The 17252-nt window shown below is 32.5% G+C and overlaps 1 protein-coding gene across 2 annotated transcripts in view; it reads left to right on the forward strand.

The window, feature by feature from the left end:
• Positions 1–3019, forward strand: part of LOC142323596 (uncharacterized) — a 50392-nt gene extending 47373 nt beyond the window's left edge. For both annotated transcript variants that reach the window (XM_075363430.1, XM_075363431.1), the window contains exons 7-9: positions 859–1014; positions 1863–2019; positions 2518–3019. In XM_075363430.1, coding sequence (XP_075219545.1) covers positions 859–1014; positions 1863–2019; positions 2518–2705 — 501 coding nt within the window. In that variant the 3' untranslated portion in view covers positions 2706–3019. The remainder of the gene's footprint in view (positions 1–858; positions 1015–1862; positions 2020–2517) is intronic.
• Positions 3020–17252: the final 14233 nt, after the last annotated feature.

A 17252-nucleotide genomic window follows, 5' to 3' on the forward strand; every position in this document is an offset into this window, starting at 1 on the left:
TATCTTTAACAATTTTTCATAAAATTTTCCATTTTAAAATGGTGGCAACTAAATTGTGACAGTACAGTTGGAAAGATCAGTGAGCATTATGCTTCACTCATCGAGTCAAACCCTGGCAGATGTTTTTTTTTGTAAATACTAATTTGAAAACAATGACTTTGTTATGTGTTTATTGTAGTTAACATTCTTTTAAATGAAATTAAAAAAAAAACATGGGGTGTAGTAAAATTACCGGCTCAACAGTAATCAGTCATTGATATCTGGTACATCTAGAAATAGAACTTGAAGTATGGCTAATAGGTTTGGTAAAATTATTTTTTGTTCTGGGTAAATTTTCGTAATCAACAATTCTACTTTCTATTTTAATTTTCATTTAGTTAATTCAATTTCACTGTAGCTCACTTTGTTAAAATCATTTCGAAATGAGTGAAATCTACTGTTCACAGAACAACAAATTATATAATTTAATATATATTATGTATGCATTGTATATGATAAAAGTTTTGGAGAATCTACAAGCAATGGCTTAATATATCACCAAATTAGTGATTACATAGAGCATATATTACATAGTTATCATATGATTTCTAATTTTTATATAGATACAAAATATAAGAATTTTCAGGAAGATTAATAAACTTACACATATAATTGATGTACATGTTATAAAGATACAATTTTGTAGTTTTTATAATGGATTAAAAGATCTGTTTTTTTCAAGCATACAGAATAATTTCCCCAACATGTCTTTATTATCAAATGAGCTGATAAACATAAATTGTAATAATGACACTGCAGTTATTTCCCATCATGGAGAATATCTTTTATAATTCTTCTTTTACTTTAATTTCTGTTTAGGTCAAAGATGTTCATGTTTACCCAGGATACAACAGCAGTAATTATTTAGGGGATATTGCAATACTTATCTTATCGAGTGCAGTTGAGTATACACCGTATGTTCGTCCATGTTGTTTATGGAAATTTGATCAGTCTGTTGTTGACGAAGAAGGCACTGTAAGTATATTCATGATATTGATTTTTACTGGTATCACCAATTAGGTTAATTGTACTTTTTACTATTGGAATTACAATAATGATGGATGATAGTTAAAAGAGTTATCTCCTGAATGAAAGTATGTGTATTTGTGAAAATCAGTCTGTGTAGGATATGTAGGAAGCCAGTCTCTGTGGCGTGAGTGGTAGCATCTCGGCCTTTCATCTGGAGGTCCTGGGTTCGAATCTCAGTCGGGCATGGCATTTTCACATGCTACAAAAATTTTATTCATTTCATCCTCTGAAGCAATACCTAACAGTAGTTCCGAAGGTTAAAAAAAGAAAAAAAGGATATGTGGGAAGGAGATTCAGCTGTCTCAATTTACTTATAAAGTCAGAAATTTTTATGTAGCTTGAGTTAGTTTTGAACTGTAATCTTAGATCAGAAAACTAGAGTGTGTCACTGGGTGTTTTGGCCACCAACAGTTATTTACAATTAGGTATAAATAGAATTGCTGTAAACTGTAATTCATTAGGAAACAAATAACTATCTTTTTCCACAAAATTCCTTAAGAACTGAATTGGTAAGACACATATTTTTGTTTATAATATGGAAGAAAAAATTCCTGATATTAATAATTTCTCTGACCCAAGAATTGATATATTTGGCTACATGGAATGTTACGTGATTTTGTTTCTTCAAGATAATACTTTATTGGAGGTTTCTTCCCCAACACCTTATTGGGTTGTTTCAGGTAATTTAGACATTGGCTCATAAATAAATACTATGCCCTCCAACTGAAACTAATAAAATATCATTTCATTTATTTTGATAGAATATATGCAATTAGATTTTCCTCTTTGTACAGGTTGTTGGATGGGGTTTTGATGAAAATAATAAAGTAACTGAAGAACTGAAAATGGCAAAAATGCCTATTGTTTCTCAAGAGACATGTATCTGGAGTTATCCTGATTTTTTCAAACAGTACACTTCAGATAAGACATTCTGCGCTGGATTTAGAAGAGGTTAGTTAGTTAATATTTCTTACATTAGATTGTTTTTAATAAACCCACCGGGTTGGTCTAGTGGTTAATGCGTCTTCCCAAATCAGCTGATTTGGAAGTCAAGAGTTACAGTGTTCAAGTCCTAGTAAAGCCAGTTATTTTTACACGGATTTGAATACTAGATCGTGGATACCGGTGTTCTTTGGTGGTTGGGTTTCAATTAACCACACATCTCAGGAATGGTCGAACTGAGAATGTACAAGACTACACTTCATTTACACTCATACATATCATCCTCTGAAAAATTATCTAAGCGGTAGTTACCGGAGGCTAAACAGGGAAAAGAAAAAAAAAGATTGTTTTTAATAATGGAATGAGTAAATTTAAAGTTGAAACAGTTAAAAAATATTATTTTTTGTACCGACAATTCTGCACAATGGATTGTTAAAATGTTAATACAATTTAAATTATAAATACGAACTAAATTATTTAGCAATAAATTGATAAAATTTTTTTTAGGCACAACAGTTTGTAACGGAGACAGTGGAGGAGGTATGGTCTTCAAGCAGAATTCAAGATGGTATCTTCGTGGATTAGTCAGTATTACAGTTGCTCGTGAAGGACTTCGTGTTTGTGACACCAAGCATTATGTTGTATTTACAGATACAGCAAAGTACCTTGAATGGATCAATCGTTATATAACATAACTTGAAAGTTATTTATGCATATGTACAGTTTGTGTAGCTGTGTAATTTAGTTACACATATAATTGAGTTGTATATTTCTATATATTATGATAAATTTATTCTTTTTAACGCAGTGATGAAATTGGATTATACAATGAACTATAACTTATGAATGGTTCAAGAAATATAATTACAATGAAACAGTGCGTGGAAGTGTTTTATGCTGTTGACAGACACACAATTACAATTTTTGTGAAAAATTATTTTCCCAAACTGAAAATATCAGTGAATATTTATAGGAAAAAATTTATGAATAAACTTACATAAAAAATCTACTTGTATAACACGTCATACTCATTACTTTCTGCTCACTGGCTACAGTAATGCACACTACAAAGAATGCTTAAATTGATGTCATTATCTATCACCTGTCTTGTTATATATTTGCTACATATCAATATTTTTAAAAAACCTTTTGATAATAACATAAAAATAATGAATGAGATCATATTACAATGATTTTGACAGGGAAAAGATAAGAAAAAAAGTTGTTGCTTTTTTTTCAATTCTGAAATTTGCTGAATTTTGAACTTGTGCCATTAGTAATGCCAGTGAGTGTTTTATACTTCTGTAGAAAATCTGAAATGAAAGCCTTTCTATCCATTTCATGGAGCTCCTAGTAAAATCCAGCAAACCAATTTTCTTTTTTACTTAATACTGTACTTTTATAATTAGCCTAAAAAAGGCTAATGTTTTAATGAAATATTAAAACATGAAAGAACATATTATTTTTGCAAACTTATAAAATAAATTTTTTCAAATATTACCGTAAAAGGTTTACTATATATTAGGAATAAGGTTAAAAATATGGTAACCAGATTACTCAAGTTAAAAATGCACTTTCTTTACAGAATTTGATTTAGACTTTAATACAGTTAGACTGCTTATAAATGCAAATATATGATAAAAAATTACACTAAACTCTGTTACAAGTCAAAGCACATTTTATTACAGTAAATAAAGTTTTAAATTGGTATTTTGTATCTGGTCAATATTATCTCTTCAAGACATAAATTCTGTGCTGTGTAAACTGACTTATTATTCAAACAGCACAAAGTCATTGTTAAACTTAAAATAATGTTTAAGATAAACAAATCAATACTGTATATTATAACATGGTTGTTAATATATACCAGATAGGATATTTATAATTTTAGTTTAACTCTATATTAAAATATTTTCCAAAGAAATGGATGATTTTGTAATGTTATAATGTGAGATATAGCAGAAGTTACTATCTTTATTTATAATACTTGGAATCAAGGATTCATATCCTAATATAGTATACTTGTCAGTTTTGGGAGTTTGTACTATGGAAGAGAGCTAGAAGAAGAAACAGGATTATTGATAAAATCTACAAAGTTGATTGTATTTTCTTTAGTGGTGATCGAAATGCCCTTTTTGTTTGTTGTGATATTTCATAAGAATACATCTGTTATATTATTAATAATACATTATTTAATAATGTATTAAATACAACTATTCTACCTTGTTTAGGAAAAATTAAAATAATTAGCTGAATTTAATTATGTGATTAAAACTAACCGATAAAATTAATAGAACTAAGTCAATATCTAACCAAAAATAATAGAGTCTTCTAACCATTCATAATGAAAACTTTCCTTCAACACAAACAGTTTTTAAAAAATTTATTTTATTATTACATTTTTGTTTTTTATGCAGATCTTCCATGTATACCAAAATCCTAATCTCTCATAAGCATGACATGAAACCAGGTAGGCATTGCCGACTGAGAAAACAATACAGAAGAAAAATCTTGAACCTTGATGAATTCTCATCTTTAAAAATCAAAAATTTTGGTATCATCCAAACCAATTATCAAATGGAACATTAAAACATGAAAGAACATATTACTTTTGCAAACTTATAACATAAATACAATTTTTTTACACCAGCCATTTGACTGATTTCATGTAACTCTCGTTTCCTTTTTCTTCTGTGCTAATTACTTATTCTCAGTTTGCTTCTTAGATCTTGCATCCTCAGTTATCTATATATTCTAATATTTGTATTCCTTTCCTATGTATGTCTTAATAAACGGCTTATTAATCTACAGCTTCATTTTACAAGATATTATCACAAATTTCTCTCTTCAACACTATACATTATATACCAATCAATCCCCTGGCTTGTTCCCTGTTTGGGGGTCAGCCCTCCTGATACTTTTACACTACTCTTGGCGATTTTGTGTCATTTGTGACATTAAGACCATCATCAGCATATCATTATGATGGATGGTTTGTGTTCAGGTAGTCGGTGGGTGGCCTCTGCCCCTCTTGCCTTCCTTTATGGCTAAAACCTGTCGGGTCATATAATCTTCACTTTTACACATTACGTGTCCAAACCAGCGTAAATGACTTTCTTGCATTTTTTACTGTATTTCAGCTACTTTAAAGATCCCTCGGATGTACTTGTTTTGGATTTTGTCAAGTCTCGTAACACCATCTCTGCCTATAACAGCATTTTCATCTTTGTGACATGCATTTTTGCTCTTCACATTTCCTTATCGCCCAGCACTTGGATCCATATAGCATTGCCAGTCTAATGGCTCGCTTACACACAGTGCCTTTAGTTCTAATAGGTATTTTTGTATCACAGAGGACCCCAGAGAGTGACCTCTACTTGAGCCAACCTGCCTTGATTCTATTTTCTAAATCTCTTTCCATGTTTGCCCTGACATTGACAGTGGATCCAAGGTACTTTAATTCCTCTACTTTATTTAAGGGAGTTCCTTTGACAGTAGGTAATGCCTGAGTGTTACTGTTGTCACCAGAGAAACTGCAATGCATGTATTCAGTCTTCTTGTGACTAACTTATAGGCCACTGTGTTCCAAAGCCTTATGCCATCTGTTGAAGTTGTTTTGGATTTCCGGCAACGATTCCTGTATTAATAAGTAATTCCTAACCACATCGTCTGCATATAAAAGTGTCCATGGAGCCAGTTTTTGGAATCTTTTGTGACGTAGTTCTTAACAGTATTCAAAAGCAAGAGGCTCAGAGCGGATCCTTGATGGACCCTACCTTGACCTCAAAACTATCACTTGTACCCGCTGGTGACACCACTCATGTTTTTATGTTATTATACATGTCTTCTATGATACTGATGTATTCTCTCATATCAGTTGGGCTTTTAGACCTTGCCATATGAGCTTCTGTGGTATTTGGTCGAAAGCCTTTTCCAAGTCAATGAAGATAAGATGAAGATCTTTTTTCAGGACTTTATATTTGTCCATCAGCATTCTTATGCAATGTATGGCATCTGTGGTGCTCACTCCAGTAGTAATCACAAACTGCACTGGTTTGTGATTATGGTGGAGAGTTTATTTAGCCTACCAATAATGACACCCATATCTTCAGAGTATGTGAGGTTAATTTAACGGCTCTATAGTTTTCACATTCAGCAATATTTCCCTTGTTCTTATAAATGGTATCATGTTACTGAGTCTTCACATGTCTGGCATCTTCCCAGACATAAGGATGAGATTAAAAAGGTTTGTCAGCCACATAACTCCAGCTGTGCCTGTTTTCTTTCAAAGTTCTGCTAGGATTTCATCCTAGCAGAGATATATTTCATACCAGACCATATTTCATACCAGAGATAGCCATTCTTACTTCAGATGGTACAATAACCTCAATAGGGCCAAGTACATAAGGGAGTGGTACGAGCCGCTCTTGTGGGAACTCCTCATTCAGAAGATGTTGGAAATACACTTGTCATCTGTTGTTAATTTTGTCATCTGATGTTTGTAAGTTTCCTGAAGCATCATTGATATACTTTTTTTGTTTCAAATCCTGCGTTTGTTTGTAACATTGTTTGGCTATTTTGAATATTTCCTTATCGGTTTCTGCATATTCTAGTCGGGTGATCAGAGTCTTGTTGGCCAAGTCTTTGGCGATGGCAACAGCTTGTTTAGCCACTTTTTTTGCAATGTTATAAGTGTCTTTATCTGTATTTCTGTTTTTGTTTCTTGCCATACCATAAAGCTGTTTTTCTTCTCTCTGAGCTTTTATTTGACATCATTGGACCACCAGCTAGCATCTTTTCCAGTATTCAGTTTGCCTTTAGATATGCCAAATTCTTCCTTGGCAATGTTGGTAATTCGAGTGTGGAGCTCGTCCCATTTTGTGTCAGCATCTTGGGTCATCATGAAGTCAGTGAGATAATCTTTGATTCTTTTTACAGCCTGATCATCCTCCGATCTATTCAAGTTGTACCATTTAATTGAGGACAGGGTTTAGCTTTGTGTTTCATGTTCTAAATGGGCATTCGGAGACAGACTACGAGGATTTAATATTGGCTGGTCAGAGGCTCTCCTGGGATGACTTTACAGTCCTTAAATAACGTGCGCATTGAAGAGTCACACAGGAAAATTCTTCGGAAACTGAGCTTTTCCACTCCTGTAAGTGATTAGGTGTTTGGCTCTTTTTCTGGAAAAAAGTGTTGACTATTGGCATCTCATGATTAACAGCGAGTTCTAAAATATCTTTTCCTGATCGTTTGAGGTGCCGAATCCAAATTCCCATGGATATGTGTGTCCTTGGGGGCCTTTTGACCAATGTGTCCATTTAGATCTCCCACAATTACTTTTATTTCTGTGTTATGTATGCCCAAAAGTACATCATGTAAGTCCTTCCAAAAAGATTCCTTCTCCTCCGTATCGCAACCTGTCTGAGGCACATATACAGAAATAATTTTAATGGGAAATTGATTATCTAATGCTAGTTTTAGGCACATTATTCTGTTATTTATACTATTTACTTAATAACTCGCTGTTTGAGGTTTGTCAAGAACTATACGCACTTCATTTCTTCATGTTGATGAGCCATTGTATAGGAGTTGGTAGTCATAACCAGCATCACTGAATTTAGCACCTTTCCATTTAATTTCTTGATGCAGCATATGCTTATACTGCGCCTATATAAGATCTCAGCCAATTCTTGACTGCGTCCAGTCAGTGAACCAATGTTTCATATCGCTATACGCATATTAATAGCGTTGCGTTTAGATTTGTCGCAATGGTGGGGGGGGGGTACGCCCTAGTGTGTATCGCATGCTTTGTTCGGGAACTCTGACCGTCGCTTCCGGGGGACGCCCTGATATTTATTGCTTCACTATTTTGGTGGTTTCCATCTTGTATCAAGAGAATTTGTTTGGCTTTGACGTTTTACGGCCGTTTGCCACTGACGCCGAGACTGTAACCTTACACAAAGACTAGTCGCCACCACTGATCTCAAAATTCTTCCGCCGCCGATCCTTCTGTCCGTTCCAGCCGGAACGCATAGCACGCCTACAACCTCTACTCCGAATATGTCGAAAAAGCTCGAAGACGGGGTTTGATACGGAGTGTCCTTCTCCGGCCTGTGTGGTCCGTGGGAGGTATTTTATTTCTCTCCAATCACCTCTTATATGATGACTGGTGAGCACCCCCTATACGCCTCCTGGGGACGCGTTTTCTAGAGATACAGGCTCCCACGAGAAAACACTATGCATTAGATAAAATCACAATAATTCATGATCGTTCATTTGAATGTACTAAGTAATAACACAGTGGCGCACAAAATTATCCAACATTTGGTTTTGTTAAAAAATATTTATTTGAATCGCAATACAGAAAAGTAAAATACAAGGTGTTTACTATACACCTGGAAATTATATTCTGCTTATCACGTGTTCAACATGACCACCATCACGTCTAACAACTTCTTCAACACGAACTCCTATGTTGTTAATAACTCGACAACACATATCCTCTGTTATCTCGTTGCACGCCTCCATGATCAGCTCCCGCAGTTCCATCACTATACGAGGATGTTTAGGGAAAATCTTTTCTTTTAGAAATTCCCAAAGAAAATAATCACACGGATCCAAATCAGGACTGTTAGGGGCTAGTTCTCTCCACGCGAAAAACAATTACGAAATCTATTTGAAATGTCATTTGCGTTAAAAGTTTCATGCCAAAAGTCTAAAACAAAATTAGATGTGTGCGGTCTGACTACATCCTGCATGAACCACTCGTTTTCTAATCGAAACCCTCTTACATGAAGCTGAGGAACAAGATTATTACGCAGCGTGTTTGGATAATGTTTTCTGTTCAATGCCAAAAAAGAATAGCCCTAATACCCCATTACTTGAGATAGCGCCCCGAATCGTAATTCTTGGAGCTTGATGCATCTTTTCATGAAGCATGTATGGATTTTCTGAAAGCTAATAAAGCGCATTTTGTTTATTAATAACCTCGTCTATGTGAAAATGTGCCTCATCTGAAAACCAAACATTGTTCAACAATACATCTTGGTACACAGCCCGTTCAGCGAATACCATTTTATGACGCTTGTTGTCAACCATTAATTTAGCCAAAACTATTCTTTTTTACGGATACAAATGCAAATCAGTTTTTTAAATTTGCTGCACAGATCGCTTAGAAATCCCAAGTCGTGCTACTGCTTTTAGAAGAATGAAGAGGTCATCGGAAGAAGAAAAAGAAGAACCACTACGCGACCCGCCGTCACGGACTGGAGTCTGGAAGAAGAGCCCAGCAGAGAAGCAACGTGAAGGGCAGCCACCGAAGAACAGATCAAGACCTTTACCTTTATCCACACCTAACAACTAACACTTACAATTAATTAAACCAGCAATTGCGACTCTCTCCGGAGAAGGGGACGCATTGCTCCCTCCAAACAACTAGGGCCCCGTTGTGGCGTATTCCTGCTAGCACCGAAAGGACTTCAACGGACGGTCTGAAGGGGAATTACGTCAGGAGCAACAGGCTCAAAAACCTAGTCTCCCGCGGTCGGACCCAGTAATGGGTTGAGAACGCTGGTCCAAAACGGATAGGAACGCTAATCACAAATCCGTCCATAAATAACTCAAAAATTAAAACTTATAACCGACACTAAAAATAAACCCTTGAAACACGCCCGATTACAGAATCATACAGCAGCAAGGGACACTATCCAGGCTCTGCGATTCGAAGGGAGAATTGTGACACTCCCGCCACTTTTGCGTTCCGTTCCTGCTGCTTTTCTTGTTGATTTGCCCGAGCTCCTCAGCAATGCTGTTCTGATAGCTTTGGCATTCTATGGAGAATGAATATCGGCAAGCTGTTCGCGCTTACTCTCAAATACTGAACCGTACTATTAAATTTTTCGTAAAGTTTATGTATTGTGTTAAATGAGGGCGACCACCGAGTTAGAAAAGGGAACGAAACCGTCTTTGTATAAGCACCACACTTTTCGTTTCATTTAAAAATAACACAGCCTTAACGAGCTGTTCAACAGTGAGTCTTCCTTTGTCAGCCATCTTGGAACGATAAATAAACAGCGCACTCGGAAAGAGAAGAAACTAATATTCATGAAGTGCTGTCACTTCTGCCAATATAAAACACACTAACCTAAACAATTATTGCCAAAACAAGTGTTGGATTATTTCGTGCGCCACTCTGAACATTTGTGTTTGGTATGAATGCCATAATCACTATTATCAAGAATTTCCCACTTCTTCCTGGCCAATCAGAGAAAATTCATTTTCCCTTTCATTTTGAACCCTAGATTCCGTAAGTTAAAAATGTTATAATTTGAGAAACCATTGCTGAGATATTACTGATAGTCACATTGCTGATACTAACCTAACTATATTTTAACTTGTAACATTAAACCTGTTAATGCTTTAAACAGTTCAGCTATCCAATTTTAGTTATTTAAACAGAATATTGCCCAATTGAATTTTCTGTATGTTGGAAACACATGTTTGATAGAAGGAAAATAAAGAAATTAAAAAAAAAAATTATTAGGAAGAATGTTGACATTTCTGCTATTATTTTGAAGATAAGTGTAATTAATTATCCAATCATGATCAATTTTTCACGCTTTACTAACATCGTAGAAGCTTTTGGTTAAATAAAATTTATAACTGAAGATTATACACTATAATGATTTTTTCCACAAATCATGATTTGAATTAACTCAGTGTACCAGAGTTAACAATTGACAGGATAATTCACATACAGTTGTAATGACATACCTCTACTTTCCTATACTTACTGTCAATAGCTCAATGTCCTTGCTGATTAATTATTCAGTCATTATAACATTTTCCAAATAAAGAACTAATACAAGTTCTTTCTTAAAATGAAAGTAATATTGTTATTGAATTACTTCTTTCTAATAACAAGATTTCTTTGCAATATCTAGATAACGCAAGAAAAGATTTCATCTGAAAACATTTCATACTTGGCAAACTCATTAACCAATTATTACAGAATATAATTCTGCCATCTTATTCTTAGTTAATAGTCATAGACATCTTACAGACATGACATATTTTTATTAACGTAAAAGTTACTTTATTAACTGACAATCAATTATTATGTACATAATAATTTTAACTTCAATTTAATTATACATAAAAAAATTATATACATGAATTTTAAATTACATCAAATAACCCCAGATGATGGAGAAGTGACTCCAAAACCGCTCAGATACTTACATTAAACATTTTTGGGAAGTGGAAATATTATTTTTTACTCGTCTTATTTTCCTTTAATAATTTAAAAGAAAAGTTCCAACACTTTGTTTGTTGCAAAGGACTGAAACATTTATTGTTAGAAAATCCATAATTGTTGTTAACATGGTAAAATAAAGACTTACTGGTTATTAGTAACTTTACAACATAACAGTGCTGTAACAACTGTAATGTCTCACAAAATAAAATCCTGGAAATGGAGGGTATGAAGTCATAAAACATCATCAATAACTGAACAAACTGCTTCTATAAATCACTGAAAATAAATAATATTTTCTGTTATTTAAATGTATTTGCTGCATTTAGGTTTGCTGTTTTATTATTTACACTGACACAATCAATGCCGATAAAAAAATGATACAATTTAGTACACCAATACTAACAGCAAAAGGTAATGAAAATTTTTTTGACTTGATTAATAAATTGCAATGGTTTTATCCACATAGCTAAAACTCATCATCCTGTAAGTGACTTCCCATAACTACAGACTTATGCCAAATTACAGCAATTGTACTTTTTTTTATGGGAAAAAAATGAATGCTTTTATCACATTTTAAATTCAAAACTCTATTTGAAGAAACCTTCAGTGTTGCGATAATTTAATGTACTATATTAATTGGTTTCAGCAGAACATAACAGTAATACAAATGTTTTGATACTATTCAATACAAATTAAATTTTTTGTTATGGTAAATAGGAATAGTTTTATAAGATATATGTAACCATATATGAGTCATTACCAAAGATAGAAACAAAAAAAAAACACTAATGACAGCAGATATTTTTGAAGTTATTTAAATTTCACTTGCAAATGGTTTAGTTTGTTTTACATATGGTGAATCTATCAGCCATAATTTTGTTGATATATTGGTCAGGAATTCATAATTCTATAGATCTAGAAATTTACTTCAGTAATTTCTTCCTGGACAGAAACGTACAGAATCTCCAAACATGTGGGTAATTTTCAGGGTGTTTGAGATTTTACAATAAGTTTATGTAATTATGAATTTGTAGTATCTGTATTGTAGGAAAATATGTTTGTAATTTAATTTTATATGAGAATCATTATCATTTTCCTAGAAAATCTTTTAAAATAAAAGTTTTCCCCCATCCAAAAAAATTTAAGAAGCATTGGTAACAAACATGTTTGTTATAGATATATTAAATATAAGAGTTTATAATAAGGGTTTTTTAAGGCAAATTTTTTAAATGTAAATTTCAAAACAAATAATGATACAAAAAACATTTGTGCAATAATACTCATTTCCCCTCACCAATCACTTTTATTTTACAATCTCCCTTTTTGCAATTCCTTTTTAAAAAATATCTTTGCCATTTAAGTCAATTATAAAGAGTTAGATATGAATGAAGAGAGAGATACCAACAACTCAATGATAAACCTTACAACCTGAAAAAATATAAACAAAATACCCAAAATTGATGATAAATATTATCATCTGCCAACAGATATTGATAAATATATTCTAGGACTGAATTAATCAGTATACCACTTGCAACATACTAAAAAGGAGACCAATTACTGAAATTGGCTACTCTAATTAGCTTGCATGACAATACTTATTACCTCTCACTTACCTTACATTACATTAGCTTAGCTTTCATTAGGATGTTCCAAAAGCGGCTTTAGGATTTTGCTTGTATATAAAAATCATACTGTACGAAATACCTCGGGTTTCTTTATTTAAAATTAAAGTACTATTGACTACAATTAAACATGAAAGATAATTTCGTTTAAATGTCCACCACGGCTGTGTTGACAGGTATCGATGCAAACATTGAAATTTCATAGGATGTTTCTGCGTCGCTAATGGTTCGTCATCTTCAACTCTTGAGTCAACTGAATATTGTATGCATGTAAATGGCAAGTCCTCCATGTATGCATGTAAATGTAAGATTCTCCATAAACTGGTTCGAGGAATGCGTAATCCTTGAGATCGCCGTGAAATTGATATTGATGGGTTCATTTGCCACACTTTCTTGTTCAAGAGCAATGCTTTCAGCAAAACGTTACCATATCATATTAATATGTGAATATAACATATACGTCGGTAATATACGAACGCTAACCCAATTTCTCAGTTCGTTTCTGAAGTTAGAAAACAACTATAATAGCAATTTAACATGTAGTTTGCCACTATTGGCACTATTACCGTTAAATTCACGTTTTTCTGATAAATTATACTTTTTAACCTTCTATAGATTTTACAAAGTTGTGGTATTAACAGTGAGTGTGTGTGTGTGTCAGATATGAAAATGATTTTTTTTTATCATGTCGTAGGCAACAAAGTTAAAATTTTGTATTTGGGTTAATAAGATGGACAGAAAAAATATGTTCGAAGTGAACATAATCGAAAAATAAAGGTAAACTTAGTAACTTAATGCTCACAGAAGTGTTACTTTACCTTTAAGGTCTGAAAAAAAATAATTTGCAGAAACAAACCGTTTGCTGGTATTAAACGTAAGAAAACTTGTTAGTTAAACATAATAAATCTGATTTTTTTGTTATACTAGTTTTAATAATCTAGTAAAAACTAACCAAATTTTTATCAGCTGTATAAAAATGGATTTGCCTAAGTGAGCACTCCTTTTTAAGATGACTGAACAATATAAAAAATTGAATTTTGTTCACCCATTAAAGAAATAGAAGAATTAATAACTCAAACCTAACAATTTTATTATTAATATTATATTTCCATTATAAAAATTATTGAAATACATTATAAATTCTGTTAACCAAAATCAAGCAGAAGTTGATTTTGGATATTTAAAATTTTAGGTTGTTTAAAAGACAATTTTTAAAGTAGCAGATAAAAATTTCTTTTATGTAGAAATAATTCCCATATTATGTAACAAAATATTAACTGCATTTTTCTTTTCTTGTAGTTTTAAAATATTAATACAGTTAACAGTGCTTAAATCTAATTTATAAAATTCTGTATGTATAGATGAATGCACACTAGTGTATTGTTGCATCACATAGTTTGCTTTTTACCTCAGAAATGATGTAACTTACAATCATGAATTTAGTGTGCTGGCATATAAGGGAATTAATCTTGTTTAATTTTGATAAAATCAGATATGGGGTACTATTGAAATTATTTCAAAGGTGTTTTTTCTCAAATAGATTTAGATTTAATCAAAATTTTATTTGTTTGTATTATCAAATCTGTTAGTTTATTAAAAAAAAAAAAATACCATTCAATATTTCTTGAAAAGTATCTCTTCAGCTAAAAATCTAAGGTGTGCAAATCTTTCTTGCTTTTTACTTTTCAATCTATTGACTAAAAGTTGCTTATTTATTTATGTATCTTAATATCACACACAGCCCAAAAAACTCCTCTGAGTAGCGAATGTTTTTCCTTGCATGATATCCTGGGATGTACCCTGACAAGTTTGATAATATGCAGTCAACCCTACTGTGACAAAAATTCTAGTGTAGTGATATCCTAAGAGATATCTATTTGATATATATAAATGTCCTTGGTCTAATTATGGCAAATGTGGGTGTGTCAGTTGGATACTACTATGAAGTACAAGTGTAGGTTATACTCGTATGTTCAATACATTAAAATGTAATAAGATTCTGGTGTTAGTATAAAATAAAATCACTAATAATGTATTTCAACAATTTATACACTGTATTTAATAAACTCCTGTTAGTATAACCACATTCAGATGGCTGAAAATCAAATCTAAAACAATTAAAAAAAGTAACCTCACAAAAAAACAGAATAACACAATGTAGGCAATTGTCATTAACTGTTTAGTTATAATGAGAATGCTGGCAGCAGCATCTTCAATTGCATTGATACAGCAAGCATATTGAAACAAAAAATTTTTAATTATTGCTATCATTTTGTTCATAATATATGTACCCATTTAGTTAAATACATTGCTTATTCTTGTTGCTATTTTTCTTTAAGTACAAAATCAATCTGCCAGGGACTTTTTTACATTGGTGAGATGTAAAAAAGTCATGCCAAATCATTGTTTCATGCCAGAGTATTCAAGATATACAGCAATATTTCAGGATAACTGATGGATTTCCTGCACATCCCAGGACACATACTGGACTAGTTTCAGATATCCCAGGGATGTATGTGTTGAATGGGATAGGCGAAGGCCCAAAAAATCAAACTTGATGTAATACATTAGGTTTAAAAGTTAAAGTAAAAATACAGAATTATATGTAATTGAATTTAAACATTGTTATTATTACAATACATTATATTGTCATACTATCGCATCATCAAAATGATCATTTATTGCAATGTCTAATTATTGTAACTTATTTTTAAATTTTTAATGTTGCAACATAAATAATGTTGTAGTAAAACATCACTGTTCAAACAATGTGGTACAATAAAATGATATAAACAGTAGAACTAATAGGAATCAGCAGTTTAAAATGGTAAATGCATCAGCTGTGTAAATCTATGTAATATGTTTATATTAGGTATACTAGATTGTTGAAATGATTAATAATACTTTTAGTTTTCATAAGCAGATTGTACTAATAGATCTAATAAGCAAGAAATTTTCTGTGATAGATTTTATAATAGCAGAAGCAGAAAGTATATTATGAATACTTCTTAAAAGTAGAAATAGAAAATACAAATATGGAAACCAAATTTTTCTCTGCAACTTTCATTTAGGAACCACTGGTCTATATTAGAAAAAAACATTTGCAGCAATAAACATAAATGTACATTATTGATTCTGCCTTTACCTTCATAATCTTATATTGCAGTGTGATCAGTTATTTATCAATTATTTTATTGATGTCATTTCATGATAACCTCCTGTTCACAGATTTATCTATGCACAATTAGTGATTAGTGTGAGTAAATATGGTTTAAATTTTTTTTAAACTTTTCAATTTCTAAATGAATGTAAATATGTTTCCAGAATATCTTCTCAGATCCATTTACCAGTTTCTTTATTAGCAGTATTTTTAGATGTGTTTATTTACAGTATTTTTAAACTATAAAGAATTCATCAACCAGTGAATCATACAGATTATGTTTGACTGTATTGTAGGAATAATTTTTAAATTATCAGAATTTACTTATTCAGATTCAGTATATAAAATACTATATAGAACACTTATTCCCTTTTCAGTTCCAAATTTTATGTTGACCTGTGTAATCTGTGTACATTATCTTAGACGATAATATAAATCTTGCCAGGTGTTTAGGAGAATCTGTGGCATTATTAGATCAACAGCTTCAAAAATTTTCTGTTTTTAATCGTCAAAATCTTGAACTTTACTTTGGTACACACAACTTTTAATAAACCCCCAACAAAAAAGTAGTGATATCTGGAGATCTAGGTGGCCATGCAGTTGGACCTCTCGTTCGATCCAACATCTGGGGAAAGTGTTGTTCAAGAACATGGTAACATCTCTATGAAAGTGTGGTGGAGCACCATCTTGTTGGAAACTGAAGCGTGCAAGAATCTGAGGAACAACCTGATGCCGGAGGGGAAGATCCCGCCCTGTGATGATTCCGGTCACCATGTCACCCCTTCCGTATCTAGCCCTGATAGGCTTTACCAGAGGTCATCTTTCAGAACTACAGACTGATTGACGTCTCTCAGTCATCATCTGGGTCTCTGTCAGAACCGATGCAAATGTCACAAATGACAATTCTATCGGTGAAACTCTATAAATTAACATAATGAAAAATAAATAACCAAAACTACTCATATGAAATAGTCTGAGTAGAACAAATTGTAAATTTTGCTAAATGCAAAATGCCGTAAATTTGCTAATTGCAAGCTAAATGCCGTACAACAAAACAAAAATTAAACAAATAGCACCGCAAAATACCAAAACAAATACAATTAACACCTAACAAAACTTCAAAAAGGCCTATCATGGCAACTAAAACGCCAAGCGACCCTAGCCACCCGTGTTACGAGTATCCATTCCTATATGCCTT

The sequence above is a fragment of the Lycorma delicatula genome, chromosome 4 (assembly GCF_047948215.1).
Source record: "Lycorma delicatula isolate Av1 chromosome 4, ASM4794821v1, whole genome shotgun sequence".
Lineage (NCBI taxonomy): Eukaryota > Metazoa > Arthropoda > Insecta > Hemiptera > Fulgoridae > Lycorma > Lycorma delicatula.